Source organism: Cryptotermes secundus, unplaced genomic scaffold (assembly GCF_002891405.2).
Source record: "Cryptotermes secundus unplaced genomic scaffold, Csec_1.0 scaffold297, whole genome shotgun sequence".
NCBI classification, from domain to species: domain Eukaryota; kingdom Metazoa; phylum Arthropoda; class Insecta; order Blattodea; family Kalotermitidae; genus Cryptotermes; species Cryptotermes secundus.
This window is the reverse complement of record NW_019721762.1, coordinates 345,482-372,693: the sequence shown is the minus strand read 5'-3', so window position 1 is coordinate 372,693 and position 27,212 is coordinate 345,482. Positions and strand designations below refer to the sequence as shown.

The following is a 27,212-nucleotide window of genomic DNA, read 5'->3' as shown; positions in this document are numbered from 1 at the left end:
TTATCTCATTTCTTACACATAAACAATATCCATTTGCCTGCATGTTTTTGATTCAGTATGTGTGCACATGCACATCTGTACACTCTGTCTAAACTTTATGTAAGTAAGCTTGAAGATCATGTTACAGAAGATATGCTAAAGTCTATATATTTCAAACCCCTTTCTCTAACAATACAAAAATGAAGGCCACTGGAATCATGTGGTTGGGGCAGCTGCAGCCAGGTTACCTCTCTTGCAAGATGGGTATCTTGTTATGCCAAATCATTGGTACTATTACTTATTATCTCCTGTCCAAATCCCTCACATTTATAATATTGAACTCCATGTCATTCAGACTGGTTCCGGAGCCGACCCAGCCTCCTTTCCAATTGGTACTGGGAGCTCTTTCCCCGGAGGTAAAGTGGTCGGAGCGTGAAGCTGACCACTCACCTCCAAATGTGGCGAGGTCAAGACATGGATCTATACATCCACTCCCCCATACATCTCCATGGCATAGTGCTTAATTAGTTAAGCACAGCGACAACTTTTACAAATATTATATTATCAACATTCAATTGGTAATGTCCACTTCAAATAATAGCTTCATTAATTGTCAATCACAAACAGTCTAAAAAAACTTGTTTACTATCAAAAAGACTATATTAAATATTCTAGAAGGTGAAAAGGGCGTGACTGACTTTGGGTAAATGGCAAAATTAAATTTATTGATTGACAATTTATTGATTGCAGCCAGCAAATTATTCCAATGACTGATTAATGTATACAAAGTAATTATCAGTGACTCAAATAGTACAGTCATAACTAGCACAATGTTTCAATATAATGATCTCTAATAAATAAGCAAAATACACTTAATAGAAAAATATTTTATAACACTGTAAAATATATTGTCACAGGAGATGGGCATGAGTGGGGTAAGTATTGTGTCACCTGGCCTGTGTATGCCATTTGATTAGTCAAAATATCTAGAAACCTCTTCGTGCCTTCTGGTATGGTAAAAAGTAAATTTGTCCTGGCTATGGGCTGGATTACCAAGGGGTCAGAGTTTGAGTCCCGGTAGGGTCAAGAATTTCCATTTCTTGATGTCGTCCAGACCAGCTCTGGGGTCCACCCAACCTCCTATTCAATGGGTATGGGGGGGGGGGATTTTTCCTGGGGGTAAAGTGGCTGGGGTGTGAAGCTGACCACTCACCTCCAACTAGTTCTGAGGTCAAGAGAACGTGGGTCTATACATCCACTCCCCTATACGCCTACATGGTGTAGTGCTTAATTAGTTAAGCTCAAGGAAAACTTTACATTGATTAATTAAGCACTGAGCAATGACGGTATATGGGGGTGTGGAGGTATAGCTCAACCATTCTTGACCTTGGCACTAAATGGAGGTGGGTAGTCACCTTCACATCCTGGCCTTTTTTCCCCAGGGGAAAAGATATCTGTATCCATTAGATAGGAGGCTGGGTAGACCCAAGAGCTAGTCTGGATGCTTTGGTGAAGAGAGAAATACCTTGCCCCTGTTGGAAATTGAAACCCACCCCTCCAGCCTGTAGCCTACTGCTATACTGACTCAGTTATCACCCATTCTAGTACGAGTACATTCTGGAAATCACATAGTTTATACCATAGGCCAAAGTCACTGAAGGACTCTATGGAACCTTCCTGAAGGGTGGCTCTATCAATTAAACATCTGTAAAGCCCATGTATGAGTTCTGTTCGGCTCAGTTCAGGTGCATCACTGTTCAGTTAGTCAGTGACTGTGCAAATAGTCTGTTGGCTCTGAGTTCAGTTACAAGAGANCTTTATGTCCTTATTGTGGTCTTTATGAATGTACGTATATATCATTATTTTATGTTTATATTATATTTGTATCTTGACAGGTTCTATATCCCATAGGTTGGTTTGACCTTGTATGGATTAACAGAATGCAAATAAATGAATGAATGAATGAATGAATAGTCTGTTGGCTCTGAGTTCAGTTACAAGAGCAACAATGAGAGAAGAGATAAGTGCAATGAATGAGCAGTGGCAATGTTGTAAAGTAACAAGTGGATAAACAACTGAACTTAACAGCATAAAGTGGTTTCAGCCAGTGAGACAAAAATTGATTCAAATATTTATAAATGTTACAATGTGAATTTATTGGAGCTAATTTATTGAAGAAAGCCTAAGATCAGATCTAATTTTAACAAACTTTTACTTCTTTTTTTCTAGTAGTCCACCACTCTTATTGTTTGTATGTATGATAGACAGAGTATGCATGCCTAAGAGTGTCTGTATTCACTTTCATTTTCAGAATCTGATTTAATATTTACACTTTTTTAAAGGCTGTCCTGGATTTAAAAATGTTATGTACATATTTCTGTATGTGTGTATGACAATTTAGTGGTGTTGGGGCTTGTGTGACTCTGTGACCTGGAGAGCTATGCCAGTGGTAGTTTAGCTACCAGTAGGGTCACCCATGCTGGAAGGGTCAAAGGGTAGAGTCCAGACTAAGAGAGATACCCTGGTGCTCCAGGTTGGGGTTGGGCATGGGGCTAACAACCTCATCCTGTAAAAAGAATTTTGTTCAGAAACCTAACAACCATCCTAAGATAAATGGAACATATGGGAAACAGACTAAGCAAAGGAAAAGGAACAATGACATTGCAATGGAAACTTGGAATGTACGAACAATGCTGAAACCCAGAAAGATACAAATGGCTAGACGATGTTGAGAATGACCTGAAGAAGATGAAGGAGAAAGGATGGATAGTGAAGGTGATGAATAGAGAGCAGTGGAGAATGGTTATAGAGGAGACCAAGGCTCACCCAGGGCTGTAGCACTGAGTGGTAGGTAGGTAAGTATGACAATTTAATTATCATCTATAAAAATATTTCTACAGGAATATAATGTGTATTAGAATTGACAAAAGCATGTTTCTATGCCTTTATAAACCTGGAGAGGTTTTTATGAATATGCTGGTCTCACCTGGTAAATGAGGCACTTGGACCTGTGATGCCACAGACAGGCATGAGCCCAAAACATTGAGCTACAACAATGACTTTGCTGAATGCTCCATGGAATGAATCTAATTCAGACACAGACTTCTTAAATTCCACCAATTCAGACCTTCCTACATTATCCACCGTCCTCACTGGAGTAATGGTGGACAGTGGATCCATGAACGTTGGTAGATATCCACACTCATTAGTTCTGACTGCCATTTGATCAACTTAAACACAAAATCAGAAAGTAAGCTAAGACTAAAAATAAGGGCATTAAAATTATTAAGTTCTGTTACACAACACATTTTTGGACCAGTTTTTGTAACTCTTAAAATAAAAATATACCCATGTATCATTTAAAATTAACCCTTTAAATTATTAAAGACAGCTTATACAATCCTTTTACCTCGAAATGTCGAACTACATGGCTAATAGCAGTTGAGAAAAATTAATATGACTAAAATCACCAGACCCCCTTTTTTCTTGGCCTATTATAGTTTTTAGAAAATCAGTTAGAAAACATGCAACCATTCTCAAAGGGAGGCAAACAAATTATTACATGGGAGGAAAGTGTTTCAGTCCTCAAATTTCCACCAATATTGTTCTACAATAAATCGTTTGTTAAGTGTAAGAACTTTTATATCCCATCTAAGTGCTCCTATTTAACTGCTGATGCATAATGTTTACATCTATGTAAGGGAAAACTATCTTGCAAGTTTTATGCTTAATATTGTCAAAGTATGTAATTTAAAACATTAATAATCATGCATCTGTAAACAGCTATTTAATATTTATCTTCCTATGCAAATCAGATCATAGTAAGTACAGCAGAAATGACATTTAGTGTTCCTCAGTTCAAGAATTTCTCCTCCTTCATGTGCAGATTCTATGGTTCAAACATAATTATGACAGTTAGATACAAATACCTGTTTTCTGTCAATTATATTAGTGCCAAATATCCTCCATTTTACCTCAGTTCAATGGCTCCCCATGAGGATTCAATTTATATATCCAGTAATTAATTTCAACAGTGTTCATTACATGTCATTAACTTCCTGTGTCCTTTCAAAGGTCATGGTGCTCAGCATGACAACCATATTCAATTGACCATAAGGCTAAGGCTAAGTTGATGGCACTGTTACCTATTTAACCCTTTAGTGTGTTCACAAGTAAGAATAAATATTAGGACACAATGGGTATGCAGATGAAAATGAACAAATGCCATAAAATTTCCATTTGGTTCTTACAGCAAGTTATTAAATCCTGAAAATGATGCCATGGCATGATTATTTTCTAGCTACTGATTTACTTGTGTCATTAACAGGTCTTAAATAATATTTAAATACTATAAACCATGTAACATCTATATCTTTTAGTAGTGCAGCCTAACTTACTCACAGGCTTGTGATAAGCCTTTGAGTTCCACAAAAGACAGGTAACATTAAATGTGAATTCTACTGTACTTATTATGTGCCTGTGTAAATGGGAAGATGAATATCAAACAATTATTTACAGACAAATTATTCTGAATTTTTTAATTAAATACCTCATGCAATATTTTGGCAAAAGTAATGTTAAAATTATTAAAATGGGGAAGTCATATGGACATAATAATATCATAAGCTGCTCTTCTCTTATAAAATGAAGCTATGAATAAAATCAGACTCAGCCAGTTTGTTGCCAGCTTTTCATGATGGAAGTCTAGGTCCAAACCCAGGGTAGTTCATATGGGGTTTGTGATGGACACAGTGGCAGGCTTCTCTCATAGTACTTGGTTTTCCCCTGCAAATTTTCATTCCACCAATGCTGCATAATCATTTATCAACAGGAGTGGTACAATAAGCCTACTAGGCTGTGCCATAGCTCAAGCGGTTAGTCGCTGGCTTCCCACCGCGGCAGCCCAGGTTCGATCCTGGGTCTCGTTAAGTAGGATTTGTGGTGGACAAAGTGGCACTGGGGCAGGTTTTCTCTGAGTACTTCGGTTTCCCCTGCCAATCTTCATTCCACCAGTTGCTCCACAATCACCCTCACCTATCATCTGGGGCTGGTACAACAGGCCAGAAGTGGCCACAGTACAAGGGACTTAGTCCCACCCTACTAGCATTAAAAAAATTTAATAAGCCTACTACAGGCCTGAGTCCCACTCCACTCCTACAGCTAGAAGAAAAAAAGAGTTTCATTTATGTATATTTATGATGTCATAAAGCTCAATACACATTAAGTTTTCAAACTTACACTGATTATTTTAACGTTTTAAAGCAAAGTGTTGTTATATGCACCACTATATGTACCACCTACTTTAACATCACAGTTAATTCAGAACTACAAAATGCCTGGAATGTGTGAGAGGGACAGCAAAACACCTGAAGCTGGGGTAGCTGATTGCTGGCTGGCATGGCAGGAGGGAGAAATTCTATGGTGTGGAACAATGGAATATATCACATTCCTGGGTAGAAGCGATATCATCCTCACTGTTCTCTTTGCAGCATTAAGCAACACAACTTTATCGCACTGTTCTGTAGACGACTCTTTAAACAAAAGAAAATGTGCCACAATTTTATGACCATCCTTTGTGCCAGTACCAGAGAAGTAATAAACAGAATAATATGGCACATCTGTGTGACAGTGAACTGAATATTTGATGAAATAGGAATGCAGGACTGTTGCAATGATATGAGACACTGGAGTTATTCTGTTACTGTCAGTCAGTCTTGTTAAATTTGAGGCTTTCACGGTGGTGACTATGAAGAAAGCAGTCTTCTGGGATTTGGCACCATGTAGATGTGGTGTTAACTGATGTTTCAGAGGAACATATGACCTCCATATTCAGGGTAGAAGGAAAAATAAGAAAATCTGCAAGCAAAGAGACAGTGAGTCGGTTAACACTACATCTACACGGTGCCACATCCCAGAAGACTGCTTTCTTCACAGTCTTGTTAAAGTCTGTTACTCTGTTTCTTTTCCAATTGTATGGCAAACAATTGAAGGGTATTGGCAAAATTCTTCAAAATTACACATCTGGCAATGCATCGTACGTTTCAACCCTGAAGCTAAATTCAACCATGGGATTACCTGCAAATAAGCTTTTAGAGAAAAAGGTTCTGCTAGTTTGTATTCAGCTACTGTATTTTCAAATCATTATACCTACCCATTCCTATTCATTCAATCCAGAAAATACAAAAGCATTATGGATGTCTCACCTGACTTGTGTTTTCCATGACTTTCCTCAGTTTCTCCTGGTTAAACTAGTTAAAATAGACCAAACTCTTCATCTTATGTCCTATTAATTAAAACTGCGGTTCACTCTAATTACATCATGATATATTTCTTTAAGGCTACAAATTCAAAAAAATGAAGCTGGTATGTTACAATTTAACTGGGATACTGTTTACAGGAATCAGAAAATAATCTTTCATATCACACTTCATACACATAAAAGAATACAGAATGAAAATTATCTGTCAACAAAACTGTCCATATTTTCAGACTAGCAGGTCATCTGTTAATTTGTTAGAATTCCTAAAGTTGGGGTCTGGATGGAAGTAAATCCTAACTCTACATCATGTAAGGTCAAATTAACCTGCTGAAGTCTTTCAATAATCTTGGTGGTGACATCAGGGTCACTGGTATCAGGAAGAAAATTCTGCCGCTAGGATTGATTTGAATTCAGGTTGCAGAGATGGGGAAAATACAGGTATTTCTTATACCAGTAGTTTCTATGACTTCACACTGTGAGAAGTAGTCTCATTAATTTAAAAAAAAAATGCTAATATAGCCTTCTCTCTCTCTCTCTTTGGCGCTACAGCCCTCATTTGGGCCTAGGCCTACCTCCATGAACTCTCCATTTCACTTCGGTTTACTAGATCTTAGACATTCGGTAGGACTCCTTGGGTGGGTGATCAGCTCGTCGCAAGGCCAATATAGCCTTATCTATTGCAAATATAATAATTGAAAATAATGACATCAGAATCAATTCAGTTCAATGTACTTCATTTACATTTTTATTTGTATGGACTATATACATATATGTATGTTGTGCATAAAATCTTTTTGTACAGTGTTATTCATTTCTATCTGTTTCTGATTGTATCCTATGAAATCATAATTGGATTTACTGTGTAAAATGATCTAAGTACACCATGGTTTCAATGTCTGGTAACAATTTAATTCATATACTGTTCACTATACACACTATGGTAGTAAATAAAAGAAAATTGGTCAGCATGATTATCCATTTATAAGATCATCACAATACATAAAAAAGTTATTAAAGTAAGGTAAAAAGGTAAAGTTGTCCATGTGCTTAACTAATTAAGCACTATATCATGAAGGCGCACAGAGGAGTGAATATATAGATCCACAATTTCTTGACCTTGGCACTAGCTGGGGGTGAGTGGTCAGCTTCATGCCCCCGCTACTTTACTCCCAGGAAAAGAGCCCCTGGTACCCATTGGATAGGAGGCTGGTTGGGCCCCAGAGTCAGTGTGGACAATGTGGAGAAGAGAAAATTGTTGACCCTACTGGGACTCAAACTTCAACCCCTCAGTTGTCCAGCCCATAGCCGGTCACTATACCCACTATGCTATCCTGGCTCCTCTCATTATTAAAGTGGTCTATTAAAAATACTGTTACTTTCACAAGTATATATGAGTATATTTGTTAGTTGATGCATTTTGATTTCTACATTCCCATCAGAGATCCTTGGCTTCATCTCTAGTGACTCTAAAGCTTTAAATTCTATCTAATTTTTACAATATCAATGCTATAAGTGGCCATATGTCTACATTCATTCCAATTTCTGACAGTAATCTTATAAAGACTCTGTAAAATTTCTGACTATGGAATTACAGAAAATGGGGCAAACACATCTAAAAACGATGTTTATTTTTGTTATGACACTTTTTCAGCAGTGCTTGACATCAATGGATATCCTGATTTGTTCTTGTCTGTGACATATGCCACTGTTCCTAAATATTCCCATTCATCAATAGATACAGAAAATCAATATACTGTCACAATAGGCTGATTCAGCATTCAAACTCTTGTAATAGTAGGGAAGTTCTGTTAAGCTTTAATGGCCCATCCTAGCATAACAATCCCTTGTTATGTATTTGTGTAGTCCCCTTGCTTCAGACTTTTTTGTTAGGAAATAAAAAATTGTCATAACATCTCTTAATGACCTGTCATACTCCTTATGTAGTGACAGAGTAATGACATAAGAAATATGTCAGTCTTCAAGGATACCTTGATGTTGGTATGGTTGTAATAGAATAAAATTTTAATGTGTGGTGCAAAATTCTCACATGTAATGCTTCTGTATGCCAGAGACACTGTTTGAGACTATGTTTCTATTATAGGGTGACGTATTTAAACAAGAACCCAATATTAGGAATGTTAATAACATACTGTATTAAAGGGCTAGGGCCATTTTTGAGAAACTAGTATGTGCGGTATACAACATGCAGTGCAAGCAGTAAATGACATTTTACAGGTTATGTGAAATCTTACAATACTATTAAATGGTCAATAGAAAGTCTCCTTGTAGCCCATGAAACTCTTCTTCATCCTGTCAAGATTGGAGTGTGTGTGTGTGTGCAGTGGCTTGACATAGGATTGCTGGGCCCATTTTCCTCAAAGACACCCATTACCTTGGAGCATTATATTGACATAGTCAATGAATTCCTTGGGCACCTTACTGAAAAGGAAATTTCTGAAGCATGATCCCAAGAGGACAGCAAACGTTACACAGCAACTAAGAGCAAGTTATCCCTGCTGTCCAGAAATTGAATAATTTCAAAAGGACTATGGCCCCCAAGCTCACTTGATTTGGCATCACCAAATGTTTTTCTATGGGGCTACATTAAAGACAATGCCTACTGTAATAATACACACAACCTGAATAACTAAAAACCAGCATATCCAACATCCTGTTGACATTTCTTCCATGATGTTGCAGCCAGTTTCCATGAACATGCTTTATCATGCTTTATGCAATATGCTGGTGCACTCTATCAAAACTTCTTATAACAATATATTATAAACATGTTACTCTGAATAACATTTTTGTTTTAGAATATCACCATGTTGCACCTATGAGCTTAGCCAAGATGGCCCTAGCCCTCTAACACATGACATTATTAACATTTCTAACATTGGGTTCTCATTTAGATAACATCACCATGTACTTCTATTGAGGTGCTGTTAGTGTTATGTTCTGCCTGAAGAATAATCTTTCTTTGTATAATGATAGAGATCAGTTTATGTTTATGGGAGTGGTCTCATATGTGTACAAGTATTTGTTGACTCAGTTTTTGGTAGAAATATTTATTTATTTTATGGTGTACTTAACAATTCTCTCAACAAATCTTGACAATAACATTGAATGATAGGTTTATTAATAAATGATGCATTGGAAAGAATGTGGAAGGGAGTCAATATGGCCTGTTTCAACTTACTACCAGCATCTTTCTTGAAGGATTGAGGAAAACCATGTGGGAACTTATTTGGAACTGTCGGTGTCCTGACAAACATTCAAACCAGCCACTTCCACAATTTGAGTCCGAAATGTCAGTGCCTGAGCCAACTTTCCCAGCTTCTTACATAATTCAAGGTGTTCTTGGCAGTAATACAAACCCATACACTGTGTTAGCACAGTAAAAATTGGCACAGACGTTACAAAAGAAGATTAATGAGTGCACAGATGCAAATGAAAGGCTCATACAATAGAGATAAAAGCATGCCTTGTATACCAAACAAAGTATGGGATCTGGTTTTCATATCAGTACCATTATTTTTTAAATATATTATTAAGATTTTGTGACTAAACATGGGGTTTGGATTAATAATTAGATTTATTGAACACTTATAACTAATAACTACAAGTAATTATAATGCTACTGCTAATCTACACACTTAACAATTCACTATAGCACAAGCTGTCTTCTCAGTGTGCTATGTCTTCACCAGCTGTTGCCTGGTAATGGATTACAAAAATGTCCTCTGCATCTGTGCTCACATCCTTACCAGATGGTGACTGTCTTGCACATAACCCATTGCTCCAACTATCTACTGCAGTCAGTTGGTCAATCTGTTAATTTGCTGCTGCCCCTTGCCAGCACAGTCATTCTTGGTTATAAGTCTTGTCAAGATCTATGTACAAGACTTTTTATCTCCTGACATGCATATGTTTAGATGTTGGACCTTGTCTTCAATGAGGGGATGGGTCAGACTGTGCAGGCACTACGACTGTTGCACTATAGTACTCGCTGACTGACTAGCTGCTAAACTGCGGGTGGCCCTTGGCAGGACAATAATTCTTGGTTATGAGTTCCATGGGACTCATGAGCATATTTTAGTGTCCAGCAGCTCTGGGAACCTTCAGACCACTCACTTATTCACCAAAACTCTCACTCCAACTAATCTCGACTGACTGCCGGTTGCTGGCTTTCACTATATACTCTCAACATCATTTGCAACAATATCTTTGATTATTGCCTTCACATCCATTGCCTAGTAATGGACCAGGTATTGTTAATGTGTTTACCTGGCATTGCCTGGCTACTGACGGCTTAAGTAATCATGTCACAATATATATAAGTGTGACTCGGCATTTCATACAATAAAAGTATTGTGATGAAATGCAAATCACCACAACTATATTTTTCTGCCAGAGATAAATTGGCAATAAAAAATGAGAAAAAGATGTTTCAAATTGGCACTCATATATACTTGCACAAGTCATATGTCCTAATCCTCACCTCTGAGCATACCATATCAAGTATTACTGATCTTCATATCATTTCTGAGGAAGGAGTGTGAAGGAGGAGTCACTTGGAAGGCGCAATGCATAACTGTTGATGACATATTATGGACAATGAAAGAGTATACCATGCAAAAATTGGCTTTAATGGGTGAAAATATGAATCTTATGTGAAATAATTTTTCTGTAAAGGTCACAAATGTTTTCATTCACTAATGACTGACAGCCATAAGTATAGAAGTGGCTATATGCCAACAGCCTATGATAGATTCTCAGATTCTGGATCGGCTATAGTTTAAAGACTTTATCAATCAAATATGGTTGGCTTTGAGGTTCTCACAGCAATGACTATGAAGGGGGTCTATTTTCTGGGATATAATGCTGTGTGGTCTGGTGAAAGTCAATCGATGTTTTGGAAGAACATATAGTGTCTATGACCATGGTCAAAGATTAAACATAACAAGAAACCACCATGAAGCAGGCAGCAAGCATGTGTTGTCCCATTTCTTCTTCTACCATGGTACCTCAAGATAGAAGTGTAACAGATGATTGTTTAGAAGATAAGTTTTCTTATGACTAGACTTCACGGGGTGGTATGAATACTATAAAAACATAGCAATTTTGTCATTTTTATTCATCTCTTCTCCCACAATTCTTTCTGACAGCTTAGAAATTTTTAACATGCTGTTGTTCAATACCATTTTTCTTTTTGACTAACTGTTTAGTATAACAAGGCATGACAGCTATGCAATTTGAGACTTCTTTCAATTGCAGTCCTCTTTCTGGTAAACACTTGTCACACTCTGTATTTCTGTTCCCTTTGGTTTAATTCACAAATGAACCATTTTCTTTAAACTTCAATAATTTTTTTAAGAGTAATTGATAAAATACATATTTTATGTTCCATATATTTTTTCCCTGAGGAACTGTTTAATATTGTACTGGGACAGACAGGCACTGACTGTTATGGACAGAGAATACTGTTCAGACAACATACCTGCTAAGTAATCTATTTATACATCAGAACTTTCCATAAAAGTGAATGATTGAAAATAAATGCAATCACGTTACTCATACATGGAAGTATTTTTCAGCATAATATTATCATTAAATTTCATTTAAAGATGAAGTTAAACATTAGTTGATTAACTGGCTGGATTTAGAGGAAACAATGTAGATGATGAAACTGGTAAATTAAAAAATTTAAATGCTTCAGATATAAAAGTATGTTGAAGATAGCCACATGAAATATAAAGCAGATTAATAAAGAAGAGAATTAACTGCAAAATGAACAGGAAAAAAAAGGATGGGTATAACAATTATACAGACCAAGAAATAGTTAAAATGATATCAACCCTTCAAGGAGGGTGTTACATTATACTAGGAACTAGACAGACATTAATTAGCAGCTGCCACAATCATGTTTTTATAACAAATGGTACACACACACACACACAGAGTTCATTAAATTTGTAATGGGATGAGGATATTTAACAGTAGAGACTTCCCCTAATGATCATTACCATTTTCTTAAATACATATCAGAATATACAGCATAATTCTAATAAAGTATGCTATGAAAGAGCTGTTAGTCAATTGAATTCACTAATTGTTATGATACTGACAGTTATACCTTTTTAATCCTGAAGATGTTTCGATCCTTTGGTGTATTTATATGTGTATGTATGCTGATGAAACGACTTAAATTTACAAATTAGCAGTTATTTTAATGCTGTTCTAAGAATATTTAGATTCTTTCATTTTTAAATATAAAGCCTCTTCAGCAGTTTGCAAGATAAAACTGTTTTGCACATGCTTTTGGGTACCTTGTGACAGGTATGGTGCCGGACATTCTGGAAAAGGCTCATGAAAACAAACATTTCAGGGTAAGGTAATGAAATCAACATTGAGTGGAAGTTGTATATCTCCTAACAGTGGAGAATTACTTATAAATGTAATGATAATGCATGACATAACTGGTATTTCTAGAACCCCAAAAAATATAAATGCTTAATGAAAGTTCGCACTCCTGACAACACTGTGTGCCTATTAATATGATTAAAAGTTACTGCATTTAATATTCAAGTCTGCAGCAGGAAATAAACAATAAGAACAGTCCTCTGCACTGAATAGATTGAGTATGTGTGATTTCAATATGTACATTATGAACACACTGTACATCTAGATCAGGAAATTTGGAAGGGGTATACTCCATGAAATAGTACAAAAACTTATCAATGGCATTCCTTGCATCTAATAGTAGGTATAATAAAATACAAATTACTGAATGTCTCCAATATCAAATTTCAATAAAATCTGTGGAAAAGTTTATTCAGTACAGAGGAAAGTTCATTTTTGGCCTTATGTATATATATTCAGTATGAATGAAAATCAGAATAGCATCACAGTTTATGATGCAAGTTCCCCATACTGGATTTCAATAAAATTTGTAGAATGGTTTATGGAATACAGGGAAACATACATTTTGGCCATATATAAATTAGGTTTTGTTATGGATCAATATGGATGAGAATTGGAATGGCCATATAATTTTTGATGGAAGTCTCCCATATTGAATTTTAAGAAAATCTCTCCCCCAGTTTAGGCTCTGACAGAAGGTTACAGATATATGTACAGACATTAATCGCATTAAGGCATTCCTCTTAGGCTCGTTCACAATCCTGCCAACCATTCTGTTAAATTAATGCTGTATACTTTTAAAATCTTGCTTATTTTGTTAAGAACACAAATAGTCTTATGCATAAAATTCTTTTATTCAGTGGTGGGTCACTTTTGTTGCTAGGTGACCATGACTGGTCTTTCATAGTGCATAAACTATCTATGTCTACCACTGTTCTGTTACTTGGCAACTGTTCAATGTATAAAATGAACACTATGTGGCATCATGGCAGTAGACTACATCACACTGGTCAACAGGAATCATAAATAAATAAGACATTTTACTACTTCATTACAGTTAGTAGGTTCTTTCAGTAAAGTTATTTTTGATGAATGCAACTGATAAGACACATAATAAATAAGCAATGTTATTATTTCATTACTGCTAAGGGCACTTCTATAACTTCTTGTTGGTCAACAGAGATATATATTCATAGGAAATATGCAATTTTATTATTTCAGTACAGTTTATTTTAAGGAAAATCAGGGCAAAGAATGGGAGTTTCCATTAGTTATGAATGTGCCTCTATATTGTTGTTCCAGGGATGTTGATACTGAGTAGAACAGAGGAAGCAACAACACAATCCACTTGAAAGCCATGAACTGGAGTTTGTCCCTATGTTAGATTTCTCCAATGTTTTAGCTCTGACATTAGAGATATATATTGTCCATGATTCTCTCTTATTGCTCTCATAAAGGTAACAGTAAACTTGATACTGTTCGATGCATTTCATGCACCACACTGCTCTGTCGTGTTGGTAGCAGCACTGCTTCCTATGATACTGATGCTGTTTAACTGCACTAGTACAATCTCATATGTTACAATTGTACCAGCCAACTGTGGATAGTAAATGAGAAAGGAAACTAATATTTATATTTGATATGTCAATATACTTATTATATTAATATTATTACACTATTTACTACATTAATATAAGTAGTCGTATTAATGCCTATTCCATGTTTGTCATTTACTAAGAAACTGAGTGGTCAAACAATCTTTCAGTTAGGTCCTCCACTGTGCTCCTCCTGAGATATGATGGAAATATATATATATATATGTGTGTGTGTGTGTGTGTGTGTGCGCATGTGTGTGTGTGTGTGTGTGTGTATATATATAAACTTCTGTTCTACTGGTGGTGCTGAAGAATAAACCCACCAATTCTTTCTATCAGCTCATATATCTTTTTCTTCTTTTTGTCTTCTATCTGAATTTGTTCCTTGAGGCTTAGATCTGAGGCAACCCCTTCATCTTCCCTTTACCCATCCTTTGTATTTGCAACAAGACTTTTTGCAATTGTATATGCTTATGACTGAATAAAGTAAACATCAATTACGGTTTAAAGATGTATTGTATGTCACTGGTGACAGCTTGACTGTAATGACTACTGACTAAAGATAACAATATGAACAAGAGGACAATGGTGACAATGCAAATGGAAATACTAATAATGGATGATTATAAAGGTATCTTCTCTTAAGCACATTAATGAAATACCTCTCAACTCTCACAGGACCCCTAGGGTTATCACTGCTGAAACAAAAGTGTGGATCATATCATCAGGTAGCTAAGTTCTATCCACACCATAACCTGCAGTGTGTATTCATCTTTCAATGAGTCTGTGTCTGGCTTCAAAATAATCTACACAATAGATCCAAGGTTCTCATAGCGGTGAGTGCAAAAATAGTGCTCTTTGGAATCTGCATGATAGAGTTACTGTCTTATTAAACTCTTTTATGTATAATTTCTTGCTTATTCCGTAATATACATCTACTCTTCCAGGGGTACACAGTAGTGTAGTTTGTGGAGGCACTATGCTACAAGCCGGAAGGTTGCGGGTTTGAGTCCCGATGATGTGGATTTTCTTTTCAAATTGACCTAATCCTTCCAGCTGCACTATGGCCCTGGGGTTGACTCAGCCTCTAACAGAAATGAGTACCAGGAATCTTCCTGGGGGTAAAGGGCAGCTGGCGCATAAGGTTGACCACCTCACTGCCATCTGTGAGCCGATAGTCTAGATAATGTGGGACCCTCAAAGTCTCAGAACCCTATTGGCCTCCATGGCCTGTTACAGGATAGCTTTACCTTTTGCGTGTGTGTGTTTTTTTTTCTGTTTCAGGGCTCATGTAATGTATAAGAAAAGATAACAAATGGTAGGTCAATGATGATCCAACTGATGATACATAAATACAATTGCTGTTTGCAGAATTTCAATCTGCATGGGTCATGAATATGATCTTCCCACAAGGTACATTTTTATGTACTATAAAACTTATATATGCAGTAGGCAAATATCCATCTGCCCATCCTACCCTGTTTCTCATAAATGGTGTGTCATAGGAATAATGGTAAATATAAAAAATGTTTCTCTGGAGAGGCAACAGTGGGAATATTACTGGTTTTCTCAATTTCAAAAAAAGTTAGCACAGGAATGCCTAAAAATGTTCCTGGTTCTCTAAAAATGGTGCATCATTGAGAAAATATGTAAATACAAGAAATGTTTCCCTTTTGGGCTATCTTTGAGGAAAAAATCAGTTCCAGTAAAGAAGCACAGGATCCAAGAGATCTAACAGGACACAAATTTACAAATGTGAAGGGCTCTATCTTCTGCGATATAATGCCGTGTAGTCCGTTGAAATTCAACCACCACTTCAGATGTAAATGTCATCTCAATTTACATGGTTCAAGAGTAAGTCAAGCAACAAACCACCAAAAAGCAAATCAGCAAGGAAGAGAAGATAGAACTCCTCATATTTTCCAACGTTCCTCACGTTGAGAGTACTTTTATATTTGTGCCATTCTACATGGGACATGTGAACAATTCTTAAAGAAGATGTGGTAAAGGCTCTCTCTCTCTCGTTTTCTCACTCTGAGGCACACATGTGTGCGCGCACACACATACATACACACACACACACAATTAAATTTATACTGTGTTATGAAATAAAGTATTTTCATTTTTATCTATTTTGAAATAATTCAGGTTTGCTGTACTATATGCAATTTTATGCATGAGAAATTCCAAAGACAATTAGGTAATTTTAGAATGGGATACAATTTTCTTTATGTGGCCTGCCCCCCAAAAATTGTGTTCTGATGGTCATAAATATGACAATCTCAGAACCTAGAGATGTTAAATGTAAGTAACCACCACAAATAACAAGAACTGTGTCTGAAGTTGCAGTGCAGATTTTACTACAGAGTAGTATTAGCTTAAATACAAATTCAGAATTTCAAAATGAATCATGGGCTGCAAGTTATATGATCTCTTCAATACTGTTACTGACCTACAGATATAGATTGAAGCTATGCATACAGCACCTATAGATAGGTATCACAAAAGTAAAACAACAACAGAACACTTTAGGTGTACAGTGTGGCTGAAGTAAATGAGTGGAAAAAATACCATTAACATCACTTTCATTTTATTTTCTTTACTTTAAACATTTATGTAAACCATGAACTTTAGCAGGATGTTCTCTTCAAAGAGTTTCAGATTTGTCTGGTGGTCTCTCTGAAAATCACCAATGTGTACCATAAAATATGTACATTACCCACATATAATCATGGCTCATTCAAATCAAACTTACAAAAACAAACAAATTAAATTAAGCTTCCATTACTATAAGGATATGAAGTGCCATTAACAGGACAGCTGTCCTGATTTGTTATATCTCAGAGACAGAATGAGGTGTCTTAAATAACATTATATAGTGAGTACCAGTTGTGTGGCTAAAATTCAAGTTATAGAGATGGAAAAGCTGCAGAAGTGTAAAGAGTTCTGTGTTCTGGGATATAATGAAATTATATCCCAGAAGATAAAACTCTTCATAACCACCACTGTGAGACCTTAGGTCTTCCACTGTAGAGGGATGACTGCTGTGAAAATGTGAAACGACTTCTGACGGTTCCCTTGAAAAATGCAGGCTTAGGCAGTTAGCAAAATCTACAACTCCTGACTACATCATTCTTACATGTTGACTATACTGCAGTACTTAGAGTTAAATGAAGAGCACTTACTGTCAACAAAAGCGTTCTTGTGATGTAGAAGAAGTTCATCCCTGACAGTGCCACAGTATCTGTCACTATCTGATTCAGAAACCTTGAAACCTGAAACCATTCCAATGATGCATTACTTGATTACATATTACATATTACAAGACTCACAATTCAGTTCTTTCAAAATATGAATAAATAAAATTTTATTAACATAAAGATTCTTACCTCTAAATGATAGCTTTCTGGAGGAACATCATATAGCACCCTCTTTGGCTTCAAACTTTCATCATAAATACTTGCTGCATACAATGACAATGTCACCGTTCGGAATAGCACAAAGCCAAATGACCAGCAGAAGTATACTGTGTTTATTATACCACCTAATGGGCTGCAACAGGAAAATAAGGGAAGCAATTTTAATTTTACTATACTGTATTCTTAATCGTATATGATGAAATAAACCTTCATTCCTGAATAACAGTTATTTACAGGGTTTGTTTAAGTAAATACAAAGTATATCTAGGTATGAATTTGAAAGTTACAAATTTCTTAGTCCACTCTTGCTGTTATCAGTGTGGCCTTATTTAGGTTACCAGCAGCTCATCATTTCTAAGACTCCATTCTTTATAAGAACACCGTATAATCGAATGCCAACAGAAACAAGAAAATATAATTACAGTATTCCAAGAATGAAACTTCAGTGACATTTTGGCAATGGTGTCAGATGTAGAATCATTTTAGCTTTAAGTCATGTCTCCTATCACATATAGTCAGTGTATGAAGTTATAAAAGGGAGAATTATCATTTAACCAGAAGACATACCACTTCATTTTATCTTCTCAAAGATCTTATACAAAACCAGCTCAAAGAATTAAAAATAAATGCTACAAAATTATCATAAGATTTTCCTATAGGAACATTATCTCTGTTGGCCAACAAGCAAATTATTTCTACTTTCATCCTGTAGTGTTTCATAGCAATTCAAGTAATTCTAGTCACCTGAATGGGCAGGTGTCACACAGTCATCAATATATGTCAGTGGGCAGACTATGAATAAAAACAGTACACTGGACACACAGAGATTGCAACCCATCCTGTCTCCTATGAGCATCAGGCTATGGCCTTAATTTTTGTAGTACCAATAAATGAACAGAGCACCATCTTTTCATTAGGTAAGCAAATAATGAAAGGTTAGTATGATTTTATTTCTTGGTAATATATCAGTTTCATTATTAATGCTGTTAAAACCATGCATCATAAGATAAGAAATGAACAAGTTTATTGAAAAAGAACAAATCATCAATTATGAAATGAAAAAGCTTGGGTTCATTCAAGTATGGTTAAAAATATAACGGGTTTCAGTTCGTTTTTGTCATCTGTTAGTTCATCAGTGATAAAAGATTCCTTCATTATTTGCTTAACATGAATATGGACTTACTGAACTTACTTTTGTCCACTGATCACAATATTTTGCCACTTGAACAGATGGTGTCTACAGTACCAATCATTTGTGTTGATTTCATTTTTAAACAGTTTGTCAAAATGTTCTTAAGAAGATCATTAAATGTACATTTAAGCACTCAATCATCTGTTTAATTCTCACTTCCACAATATAAGCAAGAAAAGTGAGTCTCATAAATTACATACCTGAGACTATTCAGGAGTTGGCGACAAATGAAGTACAGGTTACTTCCAAAGGACACTAGCACAATTTTGGAGATGCAAGAATCAAGAGTCCTGGTGAGATGTGAAAGACTGTTGTATTCTTCTCTTATCTGGGCCCAGAAGCTTCCTGGTAGCACCTGATAAATAAAGAACATGCAAGTAATTATTGCCCAAATCAATCAACATCATGTCAGATATGAATGAATCATGAATAGAGACCAGAAAAAAGTAAGTTAAATTTGATACTGCAGATCAATGCTTTCCTTCTCCTGGTATGCCATAAAGGCATTTCTGTCATGAAATGCTAAAACAACAAATTAAAAACAATGAGTAAATTTGTTAATAAACTTCAGAAAACAATGGCAGATAAACATTTTATTGCAATTTAAATTGTTGACTTTCATTAACTTTGAGTATAAGAGCGATATTTCTTCCTGTCATATTTGAGTACTGGCACCTGTATAGAAATAGAAATAGAGCACTGGTATGGGTTATTAGGACAGGAGTTTAACTATGTCCACCATCAAATAGAAGGGACCACAAATGTCTCATGAAACATCCAATATCTCCTCTCCCTCCCCACATCCCAGTCAGAAAAACCAGAACATATACTTTTTGTTTTTATGAATACTAAATGCTGATATACTAAGTTTCACATTGTAATTGGATGCACAGTCTTTTTCTTACACATAATGCTGTTTTGCCAAAGCTAGCCACAAACAAACAGTGAACAGCAGACATAAGAAATAACTTGAGTATGTTAACAGTGCACTTCTATTCACTTTTGAACATTATTCTTAAGTGTGTTTGGAGCAGTGAGACAATATAACATATTTATTTATGTAACTGCATCAACTGCAAAATTATGATTTATGAAATTTATGAAGAAACAGATTACATTTTGCGCCATATAATTGCCTCTCCTTTAATCTGACAAGATGCTTATCACTGTTTATGCTAAAATCTCACTCCCACTTTTACTCCACTTCCCAGTGGAATGATGACTGGGTCTGATTCCATGCTAGATCGGTTTTTGCCTAACTTTGTATTCAAAATGTTTATAGCTATCACAGGCAACATTTATTGAACTTTGGATTCTATACTCTCCAGTCTTCATTCTGCTCCTACTACCACTACCAGAGGACTGATGGATGGACTGGATTCCATGTTAAAAATAGACCTTGCTTAAAGCTGTACTCAAAACTTTTGTGACCCTTGTGTTTAAAGAGAATATCTTGCCAGTAATATGATGATGCTGGGTAGAAGCCACAACACAAAACAGGATGACGACATCAAGTTATAAATAGTAAAGTATGTGTCCCTGTACATCAGTTTGTAGGTAAATTACACTAAAAGAATTTCAGAATTCCACAATTATTAGACTTTATTTTTATATGACCACTTCATCCATTTGCTAATATAGAAATGTGCAAAAAGAGGAGCTATTACACAACTGACAGCACAGTAATGTCTTATAAACTATTAATATGTTAATTGCATACATAAATATATGAGGCAGGCATGGAGACAGAGACTTTGGGCAACTGTTCGTATTAGTATTTGTGTGTTATCTCACGATTTTACATTTTTCCTCATTTATTTTCTAGTATTACTACTGTCTAGCTCATGAAAGTAAAGTAATACAAAAAGTGACTGATTACCTTCCCACGAAAAGAAACAAGGTACTCATTGAAGAGGCGAAATCTCTCAGTGAGGGCAAGGCTCACTAGTATGATGAATAAATCTGTGAAGTTCCATGTGAAAGTGGCAATGAAGTTGTTGATTAGGGCCAAAGTGGCTGTTGCGAAACTGTAGTCCATGACAGCGAATATTTGGTTGTAGGTGCCAGTCTTTGTAAAGTAGTGGTGGAACATGTCAGTCACATTGTCTGTACATGCTGCAGCTACTGCAATTTGACTTGACTTACTAAGTGCATGTTCCACTGTGGGTCACAACAAATATGAAATTAGCTTCAAATTATCAGTTACAATCTTAAGCAAGTATATAAGACAAGAGGGCATTAATTTTGGAATTAAGTTACAATAAATTAGTCACTGTTCCCTAGTCGATCATATACATACCTGTTTTGTGTAGTCTGCCCTATATTTTATCAATTGTTATTGCAAATTATTTCTAAAACACATATGTTATACTTCGCAATTTCAAGTATAAAGAGTTCTGAAAATAGTATTGAAGCTGGCACTGAGAAGTTTACAAATAATGAATATGAAGCTATCCCTGTAACAGGCCATGGAGGCCCATACGGTTGTGAGACAAGGCTCTCACATTTTCTAGACAGCTTGCTCAAAGATGGCAGTGAGGTTGTCAGCCTTGCACACCAGTTGCCCTTTAACCCCAGGAAGGTTTCAGGTACTCATTTCTGTTAGAGGCTGAGTTGAGCCATAATGTGGCTGGATGGATTAGGTCAATTGAAAAATCCAATGATCTCAACGGGAATTAAACCTGTTACCTTCTGGCTTGTAACATAGTGCCTCAACCAATTATGCTACCATGTGCCCCAAAATAATAAATATATAGAACATAATTCATCTGACATTCTATTGAATAATTTCAGAACACCAATCACTGCTTACAATATTCCCTTCAAATTAATCAATAATGCAAGCCTTCTGTAGTTTGATATATATATATATAGGTAACTAATAACTGTTTAAGGATCTTTCAACCACATAATGATTGTTTCGATGACATTTTCTGGCATTATAAATATCTGTCCTATCCAGTTGTGTTTCTGACAAGCATTGTTGAGAAGAAAGTGAGAGAATAGAAATGTCATGAAGACACATGAGAACAGAGGTTAATCTCCACAAATTCTTAGCACTGGCATTAGATTGAGGTGAGTGGTTAGCTTCACGTTCCAGACATTATAGCCTTGGAGAAAGGCGCTAGTGTGCCACTGGAGAGAAGGTTGGGTGAACTCCAGAGCACACAAACCCCATCATCTATCAATCAATCACCATTAGGTAGAAAAGAATTAAGAAATAATTGCCAAAATATGAAATTGCTCTTTAAAGAGTTGAAATTAATTTTCTTGACATATTCAGGGTTCTCTTTTAAAACGAAATCAACATACTATTCCTATATGGTATATATGGTATTAATTTCCACATATGAATCCTCCTTGAGGAGGCAGAAAAAGGTAAAGCTATCCCCGTAACAGGCTGTGAAGCATCAAGGCTCACACATTTTCTCTAGACAATCGGCTCACAGATGATGGTAAGGTTGTCAGCCTTATGCGCCGGCTGCAATTTACCCCCCAGGGAGATTCCCGGTACTCATTTCTGTTAGAGGCTGAGTCAACCCCATAGTGCAGCTGGTAGGGTTAGGTCAACTGAAACAATCCACATCATCAGCACTCGAACCCACGACCTACCAGCTTGTAGCACAGTGCCTCAACCAACCATGCTACTGCATGATCCTCTGTGTGGAGGTGATTTCATATTTATGATACATACGAGGTTTCCTTTAATGGAGAAACAGGAATATCCCTGCTCTTGTAAATACAAGAAATTAATCATAATGCTCAGCATAAGTGGAAAATTTCTTGACCAGTTGAGTAACTATCAGCTTTTGAAGTATGACTGTGCTCCTTGGAGCTGTTCACTTAGCAAGTCAAACAAAATCTGTGATTATTCCTTTGTTTATACCCAGGGCTCCAGTCAACACAACTGTTGTTACAATCATTATCTTGAGTCGCAATCTTCTGGGGTAACCATAATGTTTCTGAGAGATTTCCAAATTCTCCCATTCTACTGCCAGGTTAGGCCACTGTCTGGCAAGCTGGAGAAAGAGCATGTACGTTACTGTCACTGTCCCAAAGAAAACAACACCATCTGTGAAAAAGAAACTCACATAAATTAGTAAACTGTTTATATGAAATTCAAATTTCCTTTCAAAAATAAAATTGTTTACCTCTTGTTATCTTGCAAATTAAGATTTAAATTCAAGAGTGGTAGAAGATGTTGCTGTCAGTTGGGTGTGTACGGAACACAGCCATCAGTACCACTGCTTATAGAATTACCTCCATCATCGGCATCCTGTCAAGTGATGCCCTCCATCCATGGATGCATCTCTTACATATGGCTTATAATATACAATTATTTTATGTATCCTGATATTACATACTCATATTAACTATGAGCTATTCCTTATTCAGGGTAGAATGAGCTGCCAGGTACATAAGCAAATTGCATACATTTCAGTCCCAAATATCTGCTATAGTGAGATGCTGACAAAGCTTCGAGAAAACATTTAGATTCAGCCCATAATGGAGTGGCTCGTATTTGTTTTCCATTAAAAAAATACCATATACAAAGTCTGTCCTTCAGAATAATTGCCAGTATTTAAAATAAGATTGGAAGTGAATTAACTGAGAAATATCACTCACTTTTAAATACGTGTAATAGCACTGGGTGAAGATGTTATTAGTTTGAAGCCATTCAAAGATGTCTTTTTTTTATATATTAAAATTCTTACAAATTTCCAGGACATTACTAATTTATTAATATTCATGTAGCCTAAAAACATATTTAGTGAGTTTAGCCCTTGATTTCTAAATTAAACCAACCAACTCACCAGACTGCTTGAAACTTATGCCTGACTGCATAATCACAACAGCAAAACATGTGTTCAGACCTGCTCCAAGCAACATGAAGATGCTGAACATGGTGCGGAAACTACACCACCGGAACCTAGGTAAAAGTGATTATGAAATATAATAGTAAGAAATGTATCAATATGTGGAATCTGAGGTTTACACAGCATTGTTCCAGTCTAACTGGGGCGCAAAGCTGTCCCAATTAGAAAATATTTCTGATGTTTTGATGAGCCCACTGTTTTTTTTTTCAGATGTAAAGCATCACAGAGATGTGAATATGCAGTAAATGGAAGAAGGTGGTGCTATTTTTATGAAATATTTTATGCTGAAAAAGTAGATAAAAAAGATACTGTTTAATGTATAATTAATGCAAGATTACACGTTTTATTTCATGCGGCTAATGTTATGGGAGTCAACTCTCACCCTCTCAGTGGGATTAAATGTGCCAGTGCCTCTTGGTGCATGAGCACCGAAGAATGAGGAAGAAGTGGGAGGGTGAAAGAATTACATAATAAAGAGCTTCATGATTTGAACTCTTCATCTCACACTGCTTACTTAGGGTACAGGCTGGATTTAAGGGTACAATGGTGGGCTTTTGTAAACGTGGTAACAATACTTTAAGTTGCACAATTTTCATGAGAGTGGGGATTTTTTTACCAGCTGAATAAGTACCAACTTTTCAAGAAAGACTCTGAATCATGGAAATATGTAATTAGTTATGAGTTAGTCTAGAATAATACCACTTGTAACAGCAGATCTGCAAATTATTTGACCTTTCCCTTCTGAAAAGCTTGCTACCATAATATTGTACTTTAAATAGTAGATTAACAAAATGGAGTGAGTGGTCAGGCTGACAGACTGAATTGTGTGTAACTGAGCTATACTTTATTTCATTAGTTTATATGTTAAAATTTACATCTATAACAATGTGAAGTTTAGACAAAAACATATTTTTTTGGTGTAATCTACATAAATATGAAAGACCTGGAGTGGTTTCATGACTATAAAAAGGAGTAAAATTATTCTGGTTCTTCTGGAAAGAAGTCTGCATGCATCCTGCTTTATCACAGTCCACTGCAAATATTGACACTTGGCCTATACTATAGTACATATTATACGAGGTCTGACAATAAAGTGGTAGCAGTGGACAGAAACCTCAGTATGGTTTGATGACATTGGCATATCAGCATTTCACAGCTGTGTTGTTGTTGATCTAGGGCAGCCTCTTTCAGAGTGGTGCCTTATAGTCTGAGTGTGTTTTGATATGCCCTCATGAGAATGTTGAAGCTTGAATTAGAGCAATGAATGAATATTAAATTTCTTGTTAAACTTGGCAAGAGTGGAAGCAAAATAATAGAGATGTTAGTGCAAGTTTACAGGGATAAGGCTATGAAGAAAAGAGCAGTTTACAAGTGGGTGACATGTTTTTCTGAGGAAAGAGTAAATATCACTGATGAAGAGAGATCAGGATGGCCAGTAATGAGCAGAACTGAAGAAAGCATTGCAAAATTTGCCAAATAGTGCATGAAAATCGTTGGCTGACTGCCACGAGCATAGCAAAGCAAGTGAACATCGACAGAGAAACAGAAAGATCTTAATGGAAGATCTTGACATGAGGAAGGTGTGTGCAAAAATGGTTCCAAAGGACCTGCTCATATGGCACTGTCTGTGAGGGAGTTTTTAGCTAATACACAAATAACTGTGCTTGAACACCCTCCCTATTCACCAGATCTAGCCAACAGTGACTTCTTTCCTGTCCTAAAAATAAAGTAAATATTGAAAGGAAGGCATTTTGATGATATTGATGATATCAGGAGTAATATGACAGCAGTTCTGAAGGCCATTCCATAGAACCAGTTCCAAAATTGTTTTGAAGGGTGGACTAGGCGCTGGAATCGGTGCATAACTTCCCAATGGGGGTACTTTGAAGGCGACTACATTGATATTCAGCAATGATGTATGTAGCACTTTTACCGCGATAAGTTTGCAAACTTTATTGTCATGAGAGATACTGAGTGACTTCTGGGCAAGTCAATTAATTTCCTGAACATCCAAGTAAAGGCTTTGTCACTATACAGTTTTGATACTTTTGAAAGTTGCAGCCCTCAACAGCAATGCCAAAAGTAGTCACCAATATTATGGCTTGTGACTGACTATCTATTATGTACCATATAAAACATTTTTCTCTGCCCTTAGTACTTCTACAGTGGTGATAGAGGCACCTTAAAAAACACGTGAAAAGTTTATATATGTTCAGAGATAAGGCAAACACAGAACTATAAGCACTAATTCAACTCCTTTCATATGTGAATTTAAGTCATAAGCCATTGGCACACATTGTGATAAAAGTTTAATTTTCTAATTAATTCAGTCATCCAGGCATAAGGTGTAAGTTCCTACCTGAGGCTCGCTGCATTTGGGGCAGTAATTCCAAGTACAGGTAAGAGGCCAAAGCACTGAGCAGTCACTATTTCAGAACTAACTGCATGGTGGAATGAGTTCACATTTTCTTTGTTGAATGTAACAGCATTCATTATGACCTCATGACATTCCTAGAAGAACCCTGATGTCATTCTTACAATTCCATTTCTCATATAAAATGTTATGTATACTCTTAGATGTTCAATATTTTTGGCTTTCTGAAAAAGAATTACATATACTAGAACTGTGGATGTATTATATTTAATAAAATATAATAGTTGGTATACTTACAGCATATTCAAGGAATTCAAAGTCAGACTCACAATGTCACTTCCTGTAATCAACCCTCTATAATAATCTGCTGTGACAAGTGCATATAGTCAATTATGTACAAGAATCAACCTTCATAATACACACCACAGACATGAATTAAATTAAAATTAAAATCACGACTGAATTCAAGTCAGTCATAAATATGTGTCAAGAGATCTGTTGTTTCATGTGTGGTTTCTGCAATATTTTATCCACTGATACTAAAACACTTGTAATAGTCTCATAATATCAGATCCAACATGTAACACGTTATTTTAAGTAAGAATTTATGCAATAATTTCTGGAACACAACTCTCTGCTCTCTCATGACCTGAGCTAATTAAATCAGACCAGCAGGGGATGAAGGTTCTAAACTACCTCATTCTTGAAAGGTTAATGAAGGCAATAAAATGTTAAAATCCCTACTCAGTTAACACGACCTTTCCAAAATAAAAATTTATGCTTACAGTGCAAGACCATGACCATGGGAAGCACAAATTAACAAGATACAAAATCATCCACATCTGATTTCATGAAATATATTATGGTTGTTTACAAGCTGCTGCTTCCAATATAATGCTTAAGCAGAACATCAGAAATTTGCAACCAAATATACTTTCACTAATACTGCAAATAACAGTAACAAATTATTCACATGACCTGTACTAAACCAGCCATAATGATAGATCAGATATTACACTGATAAATGAAAACACAAAAATATCATAAATTATTCATCTCAGACACTGCTACAGTTGAAAATTTCCACAACAAAC

The 27,212-nt window shown here is 36.0% G+C and overlaps 1 protein-coding gene across 1 annotated transcript in view; it reads right to left on the bottom strand.

Annotated features, from left to right (window-relative positions):
- The window catches only part of LOC111875633, a 43,202-nt gene that overhangs the window by 12,370 nt on the left and 3,620 nt on the right, over positions 1 to 27,212 (bottom strand). Inside the window, exons 2-11 of the mRNA XM_033750156.1 lie at positions 26,104 to 26,342; positions 23,682 to 23,797; positions 22,754 to 22,939; positions 20,747 to 21,027; positions 19,068 to 19,222; positions 17,646 to 17,808; positions 17,442 to 17,531; positions 14,159 to 14,258; positions 5,346 to 5,510; positions 2,966 to 3,209 (exon numbers count right to left, since the gene is read on the bottom strand). Coding sequence (XP_033606047.1) covers positions 2,966 to 3,209; positions 5,346 to 5,510; positions 14,159 to 14,258; positions 17,442 to 17,531; positions 17,646 to 17,808; positions 19,068 to 19,222; positions 20,747 to 21,027; positions 22,754 to 22,939; positions 23,682 to 23,797; positions 26,104 to 26,237 — 1,634 coding nt within the window. The 5' untranslated portion in view covers positions 26,238 to 26,342. The remainder of the gene's footprint in view (positions 1 to 2,965; positions 3,210 to 5,345; positions 5,511 to 14,158; positions 14,259 to 17,441; positions 17,532 to 17,645; positions 17,809 to 19,067; positions 19,223 to 20,746; positions 21,028 to 22,753; positions 22,940 to 23,681; positions 23,798 to 26,103; positions 26,343 to 27,212) is intronic.